The 14,354-nt window shown below is 39.7% G+C and overlaps 1 protein-coding gene across 1 annotated transcript in view; it reads left to right on the forward strand.

Moving 5' to 3' along the window:
- Nucleotides 1-4,535: 4,535 nt before the first annotated feature.
- Nucleotides 4,536-14,354, forward strand: part of LOC124795535 (E3 ubiquitin-protein ligase RMND5A) — an 87,292-nt gene continuing 77,473 nt past the window's right edge. The window contains exons 1-2 of the mRNA XM_047259611.1: nt 4,536-4,749; nt 4,867-5,012. Of these exons, the coding sequence (XP_047115567.1) occupies nt 4,614-4,749; nt 4,867-5,012 (282 nt within the window). The 5' untranslated portion in view covers nt 4,536-4,613. The remainder of the gene's footprint in view (nt 4,750-4,866; nt 5,013-14,354) is intronic.

The raw sequence follows: 14,354 nt of genomic DNA on the forward strand, positions 1-14,354 counted from the left end.
AGAGGAAGTAGAGAAGATCCAAAGAAGTCCAGTGCATTTGGTTATAGGTTCATTTAGTAACTATGAAAGTGGCATAGATGTAGATGCTGTGAGAGAAGCATTCTGCAACATGGTGTGGTGATCCAAAGAAGTCCAGTGCATGTGGTTATAGGTTCATTTAGTAACTATAATAATGGCGTGTGACGAGGGCCTCCCGTTGGGTAAATCGCTCAGCTGGTGCAAGTCTTTCGATTTGACGCCACTTCGGCGACTTGCGCGTCGATGGGGATGAAATGATGATGATTAGGACAACACAACACCCAGTCCCTGAGTGGAGAAAATCTCCGACCCAGCTGGGAATCGAACCCGGGCCCTTAGGATTGACAGTCCTATGAAAGTGGCATTTATGTAGATGCTGTGAGAGAAGTATTCTGCAACATGGTGTGGTTTACTGTTTAAATTCCTAGGGTGTACACTCATAGAAGAGTCAACCAAAATATTGCTTCTTCCCATGTAAGTCTCGTGAAAAGACCATGAAGATTTAATTAGATTCATTCGAGTCTAGATGGAGGCTTACTGACAATCGTTCTTCTCATGAACCGTTCGCGACTGGAACGGGAAAGAGGAATTGACATTGGTACATAAAGTACACTCCGCCACACATTGTAAGGTGGTTTGCGAAATATAAATGTAAACGTAGATGTAGATGATGGTACCAAAGCAGGAGTGTGGATTAACAAAATCACTAGTGATAATCCATGTGTGTCAAGCCACAAGACGTGAGCAGCCTATTTCATTCACTTCTAAGACAAGAAGAATTGGCTCTCATTGTTATTATATAGTGCTCAAGATGAGATGCAGAAAAAGTGTCGGAGTAACTGTATTTGCATTGATAAAACCAATGTTTATGGTTTTGAATTAATTAAGATTCTTGTGCTTGACAACATGAGACAATGTTTTCCTTGCAAAAAATTAACTTAAATGGTCTGAGTGCCAGTGATATGCAAGAAGGAGGGACTTCGCGTAGCATAATTTCGGAAGCAGCTCCTGCCATCAGTAGAGAATGAGTAGAGGAGAGGGTTGTACCTAGATGGTAGTACACCTAGGAACACATTTTTTTGGTCGATATTTCAGTCTAGTGATCGATTTTAGAATTACATGAACGAATGCACCCTGGAAATCACCATAAGCATTTTCCGGCATTTTCTATAGTTTTCGTTGTTGTTGGACAACAGGTTGTGTTTTGCACAGCATTTGTAGATATTTTGTGTCCTACATGTTTAAGTGCTGTATAATATATTAAAGCTATTTGGAATATATTGTTAATTCTTCAGGTACGGAATTCTGTGGTGAGTAAAATGCTGTATGCAGTATTTTACCACTATTCATGTATCAAGTGGTCAGTTAAGCCATAGTTTGTCAGTCATACACTACCTTGTACCTTGAGACAGAAGAATTTCTCTTACAATGGAACACATAATACTTGCAAATGGACTGAGCTTCTTTAACATCTTAACAATTTTACTTGTCTTTAAAATGTGAATTTTTGGTAGTTTCTGATAACTTATGTTTCATAATGTATTTAACTGGTAACTGGTTTTTGACAATACTTCTGCTTAATTTGCTTTCTCTTACTGATTACTGGTGTGAAGTAGAGGGATGATATAACAGGCGGAGAATTAAATACAATATTGAAACTCTTTCTCAATGCTTTTAAATTTCAGTCCAATACTTGTTTCTGAGTACATGCTCATGTTGTAGCTTAAAACATATTTTCACATTTGTAATATCTTAATTTTGTAGAATAATTTTCGTAATTTTGGTAGAGTCCGCAGCAAATAAAAAGCAAACCATTATTTGGGAATGAAATAAGAAAATATATTAAACTTCTATAAAAGGGCTTGATAGAGACAAAAGTCTGAAAAGTGTACCTAGGTACTGCACTCTCCTATATCCAATACAATATACATACTTCATTTATTTATTTATTGAGTCCTTTGGTCATATGTAGTACAGTGTACAGGATGATATTGGACTTATTACTAAGTTCAAAATGATACATATTTAAATAATCATCTTTCAACATGCTACCAATTTCAATAGTTGTAGCTCTTACAGTGGTACAATGTTAAAAATTACAGTAGCTTTAGTTCTTAACAGTTTTTCTGAAAGAACCTCCCTTTGCAACTTCAGTGTATTTAGATATTCATTCAGTGATAAAACAGTATAGTTGCAGGATGTAGTGGTTAAACTGATTTCGTGATGTGCGCTATGTCAGAATCACTGATATTGGTATTCCCCGCCTAAACTCGGCTTGCCTTGTAAACTTGGACCCATTATTGCAGGTCAGGAGCTCGACAAAATTTATGCTTGGTGTGTAGTCTATCGCCACTGGAAGCTGTATTGATGGTGGCAGTCGAAATCATCTAGGTGATGAAGCAGCTGCACTAGTTAAAATGTCTATCTTTATTTAAATTCTGAGCCTCTTTAGAACTGTTTTGGTGAGAGTAGGCCCATACTTATTTTCACTGGAATTGAAATATTTGATTGTTGTTTTGGTGACTGAGTTTGATTGCCCATAGAAACTTCAACTTCATTAGTAAGGCTTGAGGCAGCTAGGAACTGTATTGCTGAAGGTAATATTGAGACTTTCATGTGATGTATTTGTGCTTGTTTTTGCAGTGATTGTTTAGGATAATGAACACAGTTTTTTGTCACAGTTAATAGTAGAAACTGTACTATAGGAAATTGTATATTTGCCTTCGAATTTGGTAATTAATCATCTGTTAAAAGTACTTCGCGTACATATGTTCTGTAGAGGTTACTCTGATGCATTCATTAATAATTTTTATAATTGTTTTAATTTGAATTCACTGTTGTATAAGGCCACCATTTACAAATTTTTGAAATGTTTCGAATAAACATTCATTGGGTTTAAGCAAAAGGTATTCTCTTTCGACAAACGCCACATGATTAATCCATGCAGTTTATTTATTTCTAAGTTATTTCACTAACCGGTCTACAACATTATAAGGATACAAGGGTCAGTTCTTTATAAGACGCATGGACTTCAAAGTGCCAGCATACAATAGACCCCTATGATACTGACGTGAGCCAAGCTAATAGTCTAGGTCATACATTGCTCACATCAAGAGCAGATTACAAAAACAGCTGGAGTAATTGTAAGCTTCAAGTTTCTGAAAAAGTCTGTTCCTTTCTATCTTGAAGGCGAGATTCCATAAGACGCCTACTACTAATGCCACAAAATTTTCGATCTCAAGTAGAATCATATTTTCCACACCATCCTCTTTATCTCTATCTCATTTATAAGGTTCTGTAATGTGTTGTCTGTGGAGAAATCTTAATGAAAGTCAAACTAGGAAAAAGTTAACAAGTTCTGCTGGGTTAAGTGAGTCAATATTCTATCATAGGCCACTTTCGCAAACAGTTTTGAAAAGACTGGAAGGAAATAGGTCTGTAATTAGAGGAGGTGGCTTATTAATAGATATTACTGCACCATATTTAAATCTGGCTGGAAATATCCTGTAAATCACTGACTGATTACAAAAATATGTTAGGGTAATCCTATCAAATCAGTACAAGATTTTAGTATTATGCCAGAAGTATCACCCACTTCTTTTTAGTGATCTGATGAATTCTATTTATTTCTTAGAGCTGTATTTTTGAAGCTAACTGCTGTTGCTGGTGCATCTGTATTCGGTCGTTTATAGAGGTGCGACATCTGCTGCCGCTGTAAGGAAGTAGTCACTAAATTTGATGCTCATTGTTTCCGTTGTAGGTCTACCCAGGTGTATTGAGTTACTCTCTACTTGGAAACTGTAGGCAGCAAAGTTGCATGGCTGAATCCCACATTCACAGTGGCGCTGCCCTCCTTGGATTTTCATGATTTTTACCACTCGGCGGTACTATACACAACGAGCTTGTTTGCTTACCTTCCTGCCTCCAGCAGTACATCTATGCGATAAGTAATACAAACTGCTAATGTTATTTATGGTGTTAAAGGAACATAACATTATATACTACATGAATAATTAGTCATTCGTCTTAACTACGAGTAGGTTTTTTCATAGCACCAGAAGATAAATTACGACTTTCATTTGTTGTTACCTCACACCAAGCAAGGCCTCGAGGCCTGCAGTCGTCTCACCGCGGCACCTGCTGAGCTTAGGCAGCAGGTAGCCACCGCTTTCCTGAACGCCAGCTGCCGTTTGTAGTGTACTGCCCGTTCAGAGAACTCCGGACCTTGCCCGAATTGTGACGCCTTGTGAGTGCAAAGTTGCCAATTTTGCGGAGAATCCTGGAAATTCGGCAGCGCTTATCCAAAAACATTTTATAATATAGCCTTTGCCAACCCATGTTTCCATTAAATTCGCTGTTGTTTCCAGTTTGTGCTGGATAAGAAGTGAATACTTTGCGTCCATTCGACACGCGCCACTATGGTAAAGATATTTACCTTTGTACACTGTCAAAATTTTTGGAATCCCTTTTCTTCGCCTTCTAGTTGTTCCAGCGATTCCAAAGATGTAATACCTATGTGTCCTCGGTAGCTTTGTTTTGTCGAATGTTTTTATTTATCTTAGCTTAGTTGCAGAAAACAAGTTGAGTATTTGACAATGGATGCATGTAATGCGGTTGAAAGAGAAGTTGACAAAGTATTATCGAAGTTTGGAGGAATCAATGAGCATGCTGATCGTGTTTTGAGAGAAATAACAGACAACTTAGAAGACCTAAAGAAAGAGTTTGCTGAAGGTAAATGAACTTTTAAAGTTTGTGTCAATTTTTCTGTGTACGCATTGTGTCACAGTGGCCGCATTAGTGCTACGTTTGAACGGTTTGTCAGTTCTGAGTGCAGTTCCTTATTTTCAGGACCCGTAGATTATGAACTGACAACTGCGCAAATTGTCATTCTAAAGCAAACTCTGGATAAAGTCCGAGAAACAGTTCAGCGACTGGCTACGGATCACCGCGACCTGCACAGTACCGTCTCGAAAGTAGGGAAAGCAATTGACAGAGTAAGTGAGAACTTGATTTATCATCAGATTTGCCAGTATAGATCTGTAATGTAAATCATTTAGAGTAGACATAAATGCTTCGCTTGTGCTATTTTTTTTTACGAATTCGACTGGGGATGACGGAATACATATAACCGTGTCAATGTGTATGATGTTATAAAATCGAAACTTGTTTATTGTATTACTCAAGCTTCGAGTAAAGCTGCACGCTGATGAATGTATCATAGTAGAATGTATTATTAATTATTTCGTAATACACTTTCTTTACACGGATGGAATTTTTTAGTGTTTTCTTTGTCATGTCAGGGACGTAAATTTCAACCTTTGTCTGGAGTCATTGCCAAATTCATAAAGAACTTATTCTGTCGTTGAATAAAGTGCACTTCTGCAATGCATGTAATATTGACATATGGATTGACTTACAGATATGTTTGTAGGGAACCCTAGAGTGCCTTACATACATTTGTGTTTCGGTTTTAATTGAAATTTTATCACACTGATAATTTGTATGCTCATGTTACATACAAATCTAATTAGTTGACGTACGTTTGTCTGAAACTCATATCAGGTAAAAGCATATGAATGGGATTGTGTAGAGCTGTAATATTAAAAATTAGTTTTAACTGCTTTGCCAACTCACAACCAAACTGTCACCTTCCAACCTAAATTAGATTTCAGGCTACACTGCAGATCCTAAAAAACTAATAAAAACTCAAAAAATACTGTTGGTGGTCTGTTCCCTTTCTGTTTGCACCCACATGACTTCACATGCTACATCACCATTATGTTATAGGACAGAGCTAACAATCAGTATCAGTAAGTACAGTTGATTCGCAGCTATACTGAAATGTCTGCTACCAACACAAAAACTAAACATCGTGGCAACTAATTTCACATATCACACACATAAGTTACGTAACTAAATAAATTGGTGACACAATAACATAAAGCAAATCATCCACAATCAAGCACAAATATTCTACCAACACTAATACCCCCAAATAACTGTAAAAACAACCTAACACAGAGGACTTCAACAAAACGGCAGAGCTAAACTTGCCATACGCATGTTTCACTATAAAACAGAGATTGTAACTCAGAAATAGAATATAACTGAAAGATAAAAAAAAATCATCAAAACAAAAGAAGGCTTAATTAAAAAACAAAAAATAATATTTAAAGCCCACTATAATGACAAAAAACTGGTACCATACATCAAACAAACCCATCCCAAATCTCCGCTAGGTGTAGGAGTAGCATGTTTGACTAGTAATCAAGATGTCTCTGGTTCAGTCCCAGACATTACCGAAATTCTGAATCAAAATGGGGAAATACGGAAGCGTCCGCTCCCACCCGTCTGCTTTGACCCATGACGTCACAAATATAGCGGAAACAAAAACAAAACACACACACACACACACACACACACACACACACACACACTTTCCACAAGAAGCCTAATGACACTAACGGGACAAGTGCGGGAAATGGGGTGTTTTGGGTGGAGGGGGGGCCAAACTGAATATAAACAAATTTAGACACCTTGCGTAGCTACAACGTGTAAGTGAAGACAGCCATGCATGAATACCCACCCACCTCCCCATGGGTCGTAACCCCTGCAACCCATAGAAGATAAAGATGCTTCAGTAGCTGATTAGTGTTTTTTGTCTTTTTTTTAAAAAAATCTCACGGGATAGAACAAACAGATCAGAAAGATAAATATAATAAACTAAAACAGAAATTGGAGGAAACAGATAATTAAAATGACGTCACACACAACACCCTTACGTCATGGGTCAAAGCCGACGCGTGGGGTCGGACGCTTCTGTCGACCCCAAAATGGTCAGGAGTTGGTGGCCAAAGACTTCCGGTACAAGGAGCCAATCCTTTGTCAAAGGGGACTGAGGAGTAGCAAAGGCTCAGGTCTTACTCATACAGTTGAAGTGGGAATGCTGCACCTAATAGGTAGAAGAATCAGCAATAATCTAGAGCATGATTGTGCAGAAGGTAATACAAATCACTGTACTGAACACTCTTAAGGTGTAGCCACATGACGTATGATCTGTAATGAAAAAAGTGTCATGATGATTTCTCCATTAGCAAAAGATTGCATCTTAAGCCATCATTTAGATCTATGGGAGGAATATGCCAAGGAAGGGGTGACCGAATAACCAATAAAGGTTAACATTCTGTGACTAAGAGCATATAGACTTGAGGTCTGAATGAGACAGGGAAGTTTTGAGTATGGTAGAGGAACTAAAAAATATGGAAGGGGAAATGCAAAGGGTCAATTTAGATATTTAAAAAAAAAAATGTTAAGGGTTTACAGTCAGACAAAAGTAAAGTAATATCAGTAGCACCAGAAAATGGTGTAATGAGAGTAGGAAGATACAGCATAGAGTGAGTTACTATAAACAGTTCAATTATAGGATTTTCTTATCAGACTCTGTGTCAAACCAGCACCAAGAACAATAATTCAGTTATACATGGGCAACACCACAAACAGCAGATGAACTACGGAAAGTGTACGAGGATATAGAATGTGCAGTTGAGTATGTAAAGTATTGTGTAAACTAAAGGGGGGGGGGGGGGGAGAAAGGAGAATAACTAATAGTATCAGCTACATCTGAACTTCTTGCAGAATCAGCAGTGATGAGTGAAAATGCACGCCGGACAGGACCTGGAGTTAGGATGTCCTGCTTACTGGTTGCATTCACCATCTCCTGGTCATAGTGTTTATTGCAAGTGTGCCGACTATCTCGGCACACTCCATGGCTGACTCTCACTCCCACCCAGTGCCACCGATCCACAGTCCCTGTCTATGTTCTTTGTGCCCACTAATTTTAGATCCCCGCTGAGATGGAATGTAAATTTGCGTCTGCACTGAGGGTTGTGGATTCAGTGCCTCTTTCCTTTTTACCCCCACCCACCTTCAGTGTACATAATATTTATGACAGCTGTAGATTTTGCATGGTATCTGTTCTTTTGGACATGTCCTGGTCTGGCACACATTTTCACTCTCTGTCACTGATTTTGCAAAACGTTCCTGTGCATTTGATATCATTAGTTCACTTCCTTTCCTTTCTCCCCCCCCCCCCCCCCCCCTCCCCCCACACATTTAATTTACAAAATATTCATCACAGCTGCGCATTTCATGTTGTGTCTGCTCTTTTTGACATGTTGATGCACTCATATCACAGTATGCAAAGGGCGATGAAAATCTAATAATTGGGAGTGGTTGGAACCCTGTAATAGGGGCAGGCTCATAAGACAGAACTAGGGACAAATATCATCCCGGTGGTAAGAATGAGAGATTGAAAGACTGGTGGAGTTTTGCATTAATTTTCACTTAGTAATAGTGAATACACTGTCCAAAAATCACAGGAATACACTGTTCAGAAATCACAAAAGGAGGAGGAATACACGGAAGGTGCCTTACTAAATGCTATTTCAATATTTGACGCATAGTGTATAGCTAAAAATAGTCCAGTTACGATTTGAGTTATGGGATGTTTCTAGCTGAGTTACACAATGGTCAGACAGATATTCTGAAATTAGATATTGGATTGTAAGGCATGCCCTGGAGGAGATATAGATTCAGATCACAATTTAGTAATGATGAAGAGTAGGATGAAATTTTAAGAGACTCTTTCAGATGAATCAATGTGGAAAGAAGTGGGATAGTGAAATATTGAGATGTGTTTGAAGTTCCCTAAGGCTCTAGATCAGCGGTCAGCAACGAGCGGACCGTGGTCCGGGTCCAGACTGTGGCAGGTCAAAAACTGGCCCGCCAAAAAATATTTTGGAAGTATAAATTATGTATTCATTTATTTTTTAAAAAATATTTTTCTTTAGGTAGCAGTTTAATGTTTGCACCCTTACAATTTTTTCTAGTACAATTAACTGCTGAATAATTAGAACTCTTAATAGGTACATATAGGTGGATTAAATACGTAGTTGCTATGCTGTGCAGTGCAGGGGAGTACACTGAAGATTGGGGATGAAAGGGAGCAAGCTGGCCCATCAGCGCAGCATGTTGTGTCAATCCACTTAAAAGTTCTGGACAAACGAATGCAACACAAGAATTTTATTTAATGAACAAGAAAATTTTATAAATCGATTTCATACTCTGGCAACCTCTGAAACGTCTATTACGGAAATATGGAAGCGTCCGATCCCACCCGTCTGCTTTGACCCATGACGTCACAAATATGGCGGAAACAAAAACAAACACACACACTTTCCACAAGAAGCCTAATGACACTAACGGGACAAGCGCGGGAAATGGGGTGTTTTGGGTGGGGGCAAACTAAATATAAACAAATTTAGACGCCTTGCGTAGCTACAACGTGTAAGTGAAGACAGCCATGCATGAATACCCACCCACCTCCCCAGGGGTCATAACCCCTACAACCCATAGAAGATAAAGATGCTTCAGTAGCTGATTAGTGTTTTTTGTCTTTTTAAAAAAAAAAAATCTCACGGGATAGAACGAACAGATCAGAAAGATAAATATAATAAACTAAAACAGAAATTCGAGGAAACAGATAATTAAAATAAGTAATAAGTGTCTTTAAATTAAAAAAAAATCTCACGAGATAGAACGAACAGATCAGAAAAGTAAATAAAATAAGATAAAACAGAACTGGAGACAGCCACACTCAAACCAAACTCCGCGCCGTCATGACGTCACACACGACAACACCCTTAAGCCACGGGTCAAAGCCGGCGCGTTGGATCGGACGCTTCTGTCGACCCTCTACTACATGTGAGTAGGCATATTCATTTAAACACCATTTTTTGTGCTCGTAACTGGAACAATAGCTTAAAGCTACTTTAAATGGAACTTTGGACTAGTTCACTGTGTGGTGGCAATCTTTGACAACAAAGCACAGTGCAGCTCCTTTGGTGTGTGGCAGCATACACTTTGACAAGGAAGTAGCTCCTTTGCAGTTCTTTGGCACATGCTGTGTGCTGGGCACCAGTATTTTTGTGAAGAATGACTCTAAATACAGTACACAAATTTTATTTCCACTTCATCAGTAGTTGTTGCTATCTTGTACAAAGCGTTTTGTTATTATTGAAGCTTACAACATTTCTTTTGCATCGATATGGGTCCTAGTAAATAGTGAACAGTGAAAATGGGAAGGTTTTGACTCAGTGGACTGAACAGTTTTACACCCCCCCCCCCCCCCCACCTCCCTGATAGGCCTGGAGCTGTTCCAGTTTGTCTCATATGCAACAGAACTGTCAGTATTGTTAAAAGTGCCAATTTAGAGCGACACTACAAAACAACTCGTCAGCAATTCCGTAACAATTTTCCTCTGGGCAGTGAAGCACATCAAGGAAATCCCCAGCCATATCTAGCTTCTTACAGAAAAAAGGCACAACCTTCCTAGTTTGCTCTCTGAGCTAGCAAGAAAAATCTGCAGAAACAGCAATGCATGTGTGTTGGATGCTTAATTAACACCAGAAGCTGTTTTCGGGCTCTGAGATGGTAAAAAAATGTATTTTGGATGTGGTTGTGGCACTTTTTGAAGAGAAGTATTATGTTGTTGCCACGGTTCAAGGTATTCCATTATTGACAAGAAGTAATAAAAGAACCAAAATTTGGCTGCTGTTTCCTTGAACTTCTGCAGAAGGCACCTTGTTACCCCAAGCACTAGATGAATCATGCAATGTTGTTGTTGATGAACAAATGTCCAGTTTCTTGCAGTTTTTCGATGTTGAAAGTGATGGATTTAGGAAAGAATTGCTAACAATATTGCTGTTGAAAGACAAGACTCCCAGAGAAGATTTAGTTAAGACTTTTCATGGCTTTGTGACGAAATCAAACGGTGTCTGTTTGATAAAACTGTGTCTGTTTCAACTGACAGGGCCACAGCCGTGATAGGCAAAGAAAAAAGACTAATAAAGAGAATCAAAGATAAAAGTGAATAACTCACCAGGCAGCTATTTGTGGAAAACTTAGTGTGACTCTGAAAGAAGTAATGGACAAGTCAATGAATTTTATGAGGTCTCGATCTGCTCTTCAGCACAGACAGTTCTGGAGTTTCTTTATGAGTGTGATTTGGTGCATTCTGACCTACTGCAGTACCTCAACATACGTTGGCTAAGGTAAGGTCAAGTTATCGAACATTTTAGCAAATAAAAGGCGAAGTAACATCCTTCTTAGAAAACCTGGATTCACAAGACGCAAGAAACTGTTGAGAGTTCCTAGCAGACCAACGCAGTATGCGAGCTGCAGCTTTCTAGAAAGATGTTCTGAAACATTTAAATGCAATCAATACCCGTGCTACAAGGAAATGGGAAATTAATATGTGATTTGATACAAAGTGTGTGTTCTTTCAGTCGCAAGCTGGATACAGGCATTGCACATTAAGAATATTATCACTTACCAACAGTTTTTGTATATAAAAATACACTCATGCTCATAAATTAAGGATAATTGCAGAATGTGGTACCATACAGCATGGCACTACACAAAACTGGTGCTAATAGCATAAGCACATAGGGATCATGAATGGCACAGATCTGTAAGCCCACAGTATTGGCGATAAGTTGAGAAAACCATCCCGAAACACGTGTGCTACAAAACACCACTGTTTCCTGCACATGTACCCCGACATCAATATGGGATATGATCACCACACACACATACACAGGCCGTACAACGGGTTGGCGTACTCTGGATCAGGTGGTTGAGCAGCTACTGGGGTATAGCCTCACATTCTTGCACCAGTACCTGTTGGAGCTCCTGAAGTGTCGTAGGGGTTTGAAGACATGCAGCGATACGTCGACAGAGAGCATGCCAGATGTGCTTGATGGGGTTTAGGTCTGGAGAACAGGCAGGCCGCTCCATTCGCCTGATATCTTCTGTTTCAAGGTACTCCTCCATAATGGCAGCTCGTTGGGGCTATGTGTTATCATCCATTAGGAGGAAGGTGGGACCCACTGCACCCCTGAAAAGGTGAACGTACTGGTGCAAAATGATGGATGTCCCGATACACCTGACCTGTTATTGTTCCTCTGCAGAGTTATACATGCACCGATCATAAACCCACTCCACACCATCAAACCACGACCTCCATACAGGTCCCATTCAAGGACATTAAAGGGTTGGTATCTGGTTCCTGGTACACGCCAGATGAAAATCCGGCGAGAATCACTGTTCAGACTATACCAGGACTTATCCGTGAACATAACCTGGGCCCACTGTTCCGATGACCATGTACTGTGTTTTTGACACCAGGCTTTAAGGGCTCTCCTGTGACCAGGGATCAGTGGAATGCACCTTACAGATCTCCGGGTGAATAAACCATGTTTGTTGAATTGTCTGTGGACTGTATGTCTGGAGACAACTGTTCCAGTGGCTGCGGTAAGGACCCGAGCAAGGCTACCTGCAATACTCCGTGGCCATCTGCAGGCACTGATGGTGAGATATCAGTCTTCTTGTGGTGTTGTACACTGTGGATATCTCTTACTGTAGTGCCTGGACACGTTTCCTGTCTGCTGGAATTGTTGCCATAATCTTGAGCTCTCACTTTGTGGTACACGGAGGGCCTGTGCTACGACATCTACATCTACATCCATACTCCGCAAGCCACCTGACGGTGTGTGACGGCGGGTACCTTGAGTACCTCTATCGGTTCTCCCTTCTATTCCAGTCTCGCATTATTCGTGGAAAGAAGGATTGTCAGTATGCCTCTGTGTGGGCTCTAATCTCTCTGATTTTATCCTCATGGTCTCTTCCCGAGATATACGTAGGAGGGAGCAATATACTGCTTGACTCCTCGATGAAGGTATGTTCTCGAAACTTTAACAAAAGCCCGTACCGAGCGTCTCTCCTGCAGAGTCTTCCACCGGAGTTTATCTATCATCTCCGTAACGCTTTCGCGATTACTAAATGCTCCTGTAACGAAGCACGCTTATCTCCGTTGGATCTTCTCTATCTCTTCTATTAACCCTATCTGGTACGGATCCCACACTGCTGAGCAGTATTCAAGCAGTGCTGTGTTTGACCAGCCTCCAGTCGCTATCCCTCATAATGTCATCAATATGTGTTCTTTGAGCCATTTTCAACACACAGTCACCATTAGCACTTCTGAAAACATCTGCACACTGACTCGCTGCACCATACTCTGACATGTGCCAACACACCTCTGCCTATGTGGACTGCTGCCAGCGCCACCGTGTGACGACCGCAGGTCAAATGCGCTGCGTGGTCATACCCCAAGGTGATTTAAACCTGCAGACTACCCACCAGAGCGTTGTTTCACCATGCATCGGCATTATCCTTAATTTATGAGCATGAGTGTAGTTCTGGAATAAACATTTCAGTATTCTCAAGGTTTTTTTTTTTTTTTTTTTTTTTGGTCAGATCTTAAGAAGGAATTTGAAGTTAGATCCAAGACTTTTCTGAGATATAGAAGCTGCTGCAGTTCTTAAAATCGCCTTTTGAAGTTTCTCCAGGATCAGAATGGATGGATGTGGCTGCAACATTGTTGTGCCTTTTAAAGTCTGTACTCCAAATGGAGATAACAGACTTGCAGGAAGGCATTTCCTTACAAACGTATAAAACTGCATCCACTGAAGAATTTTGGAGTGGACATGTCCCAGAAAAATATGAAAATTGCGAAAAAGTAGCCATATACTGTACCTTATGTTTGGCTCCACATTCAGTTGTGAAATTTCATTTTCAAAATTTTTTTGACGAACAGGTATTGCTCAAGACTAATGGCTGGCCACCTAGAAGACACTATTCGCATAATTTGCTCCCCACATGAACCTAACTTTAAGAAACTGGCTCTAAAAAAAAGACTGAGGATATGATTTCTCCCACTGATTTTAATACAAATTTGCATATCTATTGTATTTCATATTTTGAGAGTGAAAATTAAAATAAAAAATTAGTAAGGAATATTGAGGATTTTTCTCCTTTACCTTAATAAAAAATTTTCAAAAGCATCTTGACCTCATCAAAAATTACTTGCTTGACCCCCTTCCGTAGATCATGCTATAATGAATGCACAACAGGTATTCAGTTGAAGAAGAATGGACATGTCTAAAATGAGCACTTCAAATTTTTGTGCCTGATGATAAAGGTTTTCCAGCCCAAAATTGCTCTACTTTCAATATCTCCTTTCTTCTCAAATTGTTGAGGGTAAATTTACTGTGGCATTTCGGACAGGTCAAGAGATGTTCTGTATCCTGATATCCATATCTTGTCATACTCATTTATGAGGCCCAACTTGAGCAGGTTCGCCTTCACTAGTGTTTCACCCATTCTGATGTATTTGAGGCTATCACAAGTCTTGCATCCCAAGTTCTCACCACTGGGCA

This window comes from Schistocerca piceifrons, chromosome 1 (genome assembly GCF_021461385.2).
Source record: "Schistocerca piceifrons isolate TAMUIC-IGC-003096 chromosome 1, iqSchPice1.1, whole genome shotgun sequence".
NCBI lineage: Eukaryota > Metazoa > Arthropoda > Insecta > Orthoptera > Acrididae > Schistocerca > Schistocerca piceifrons.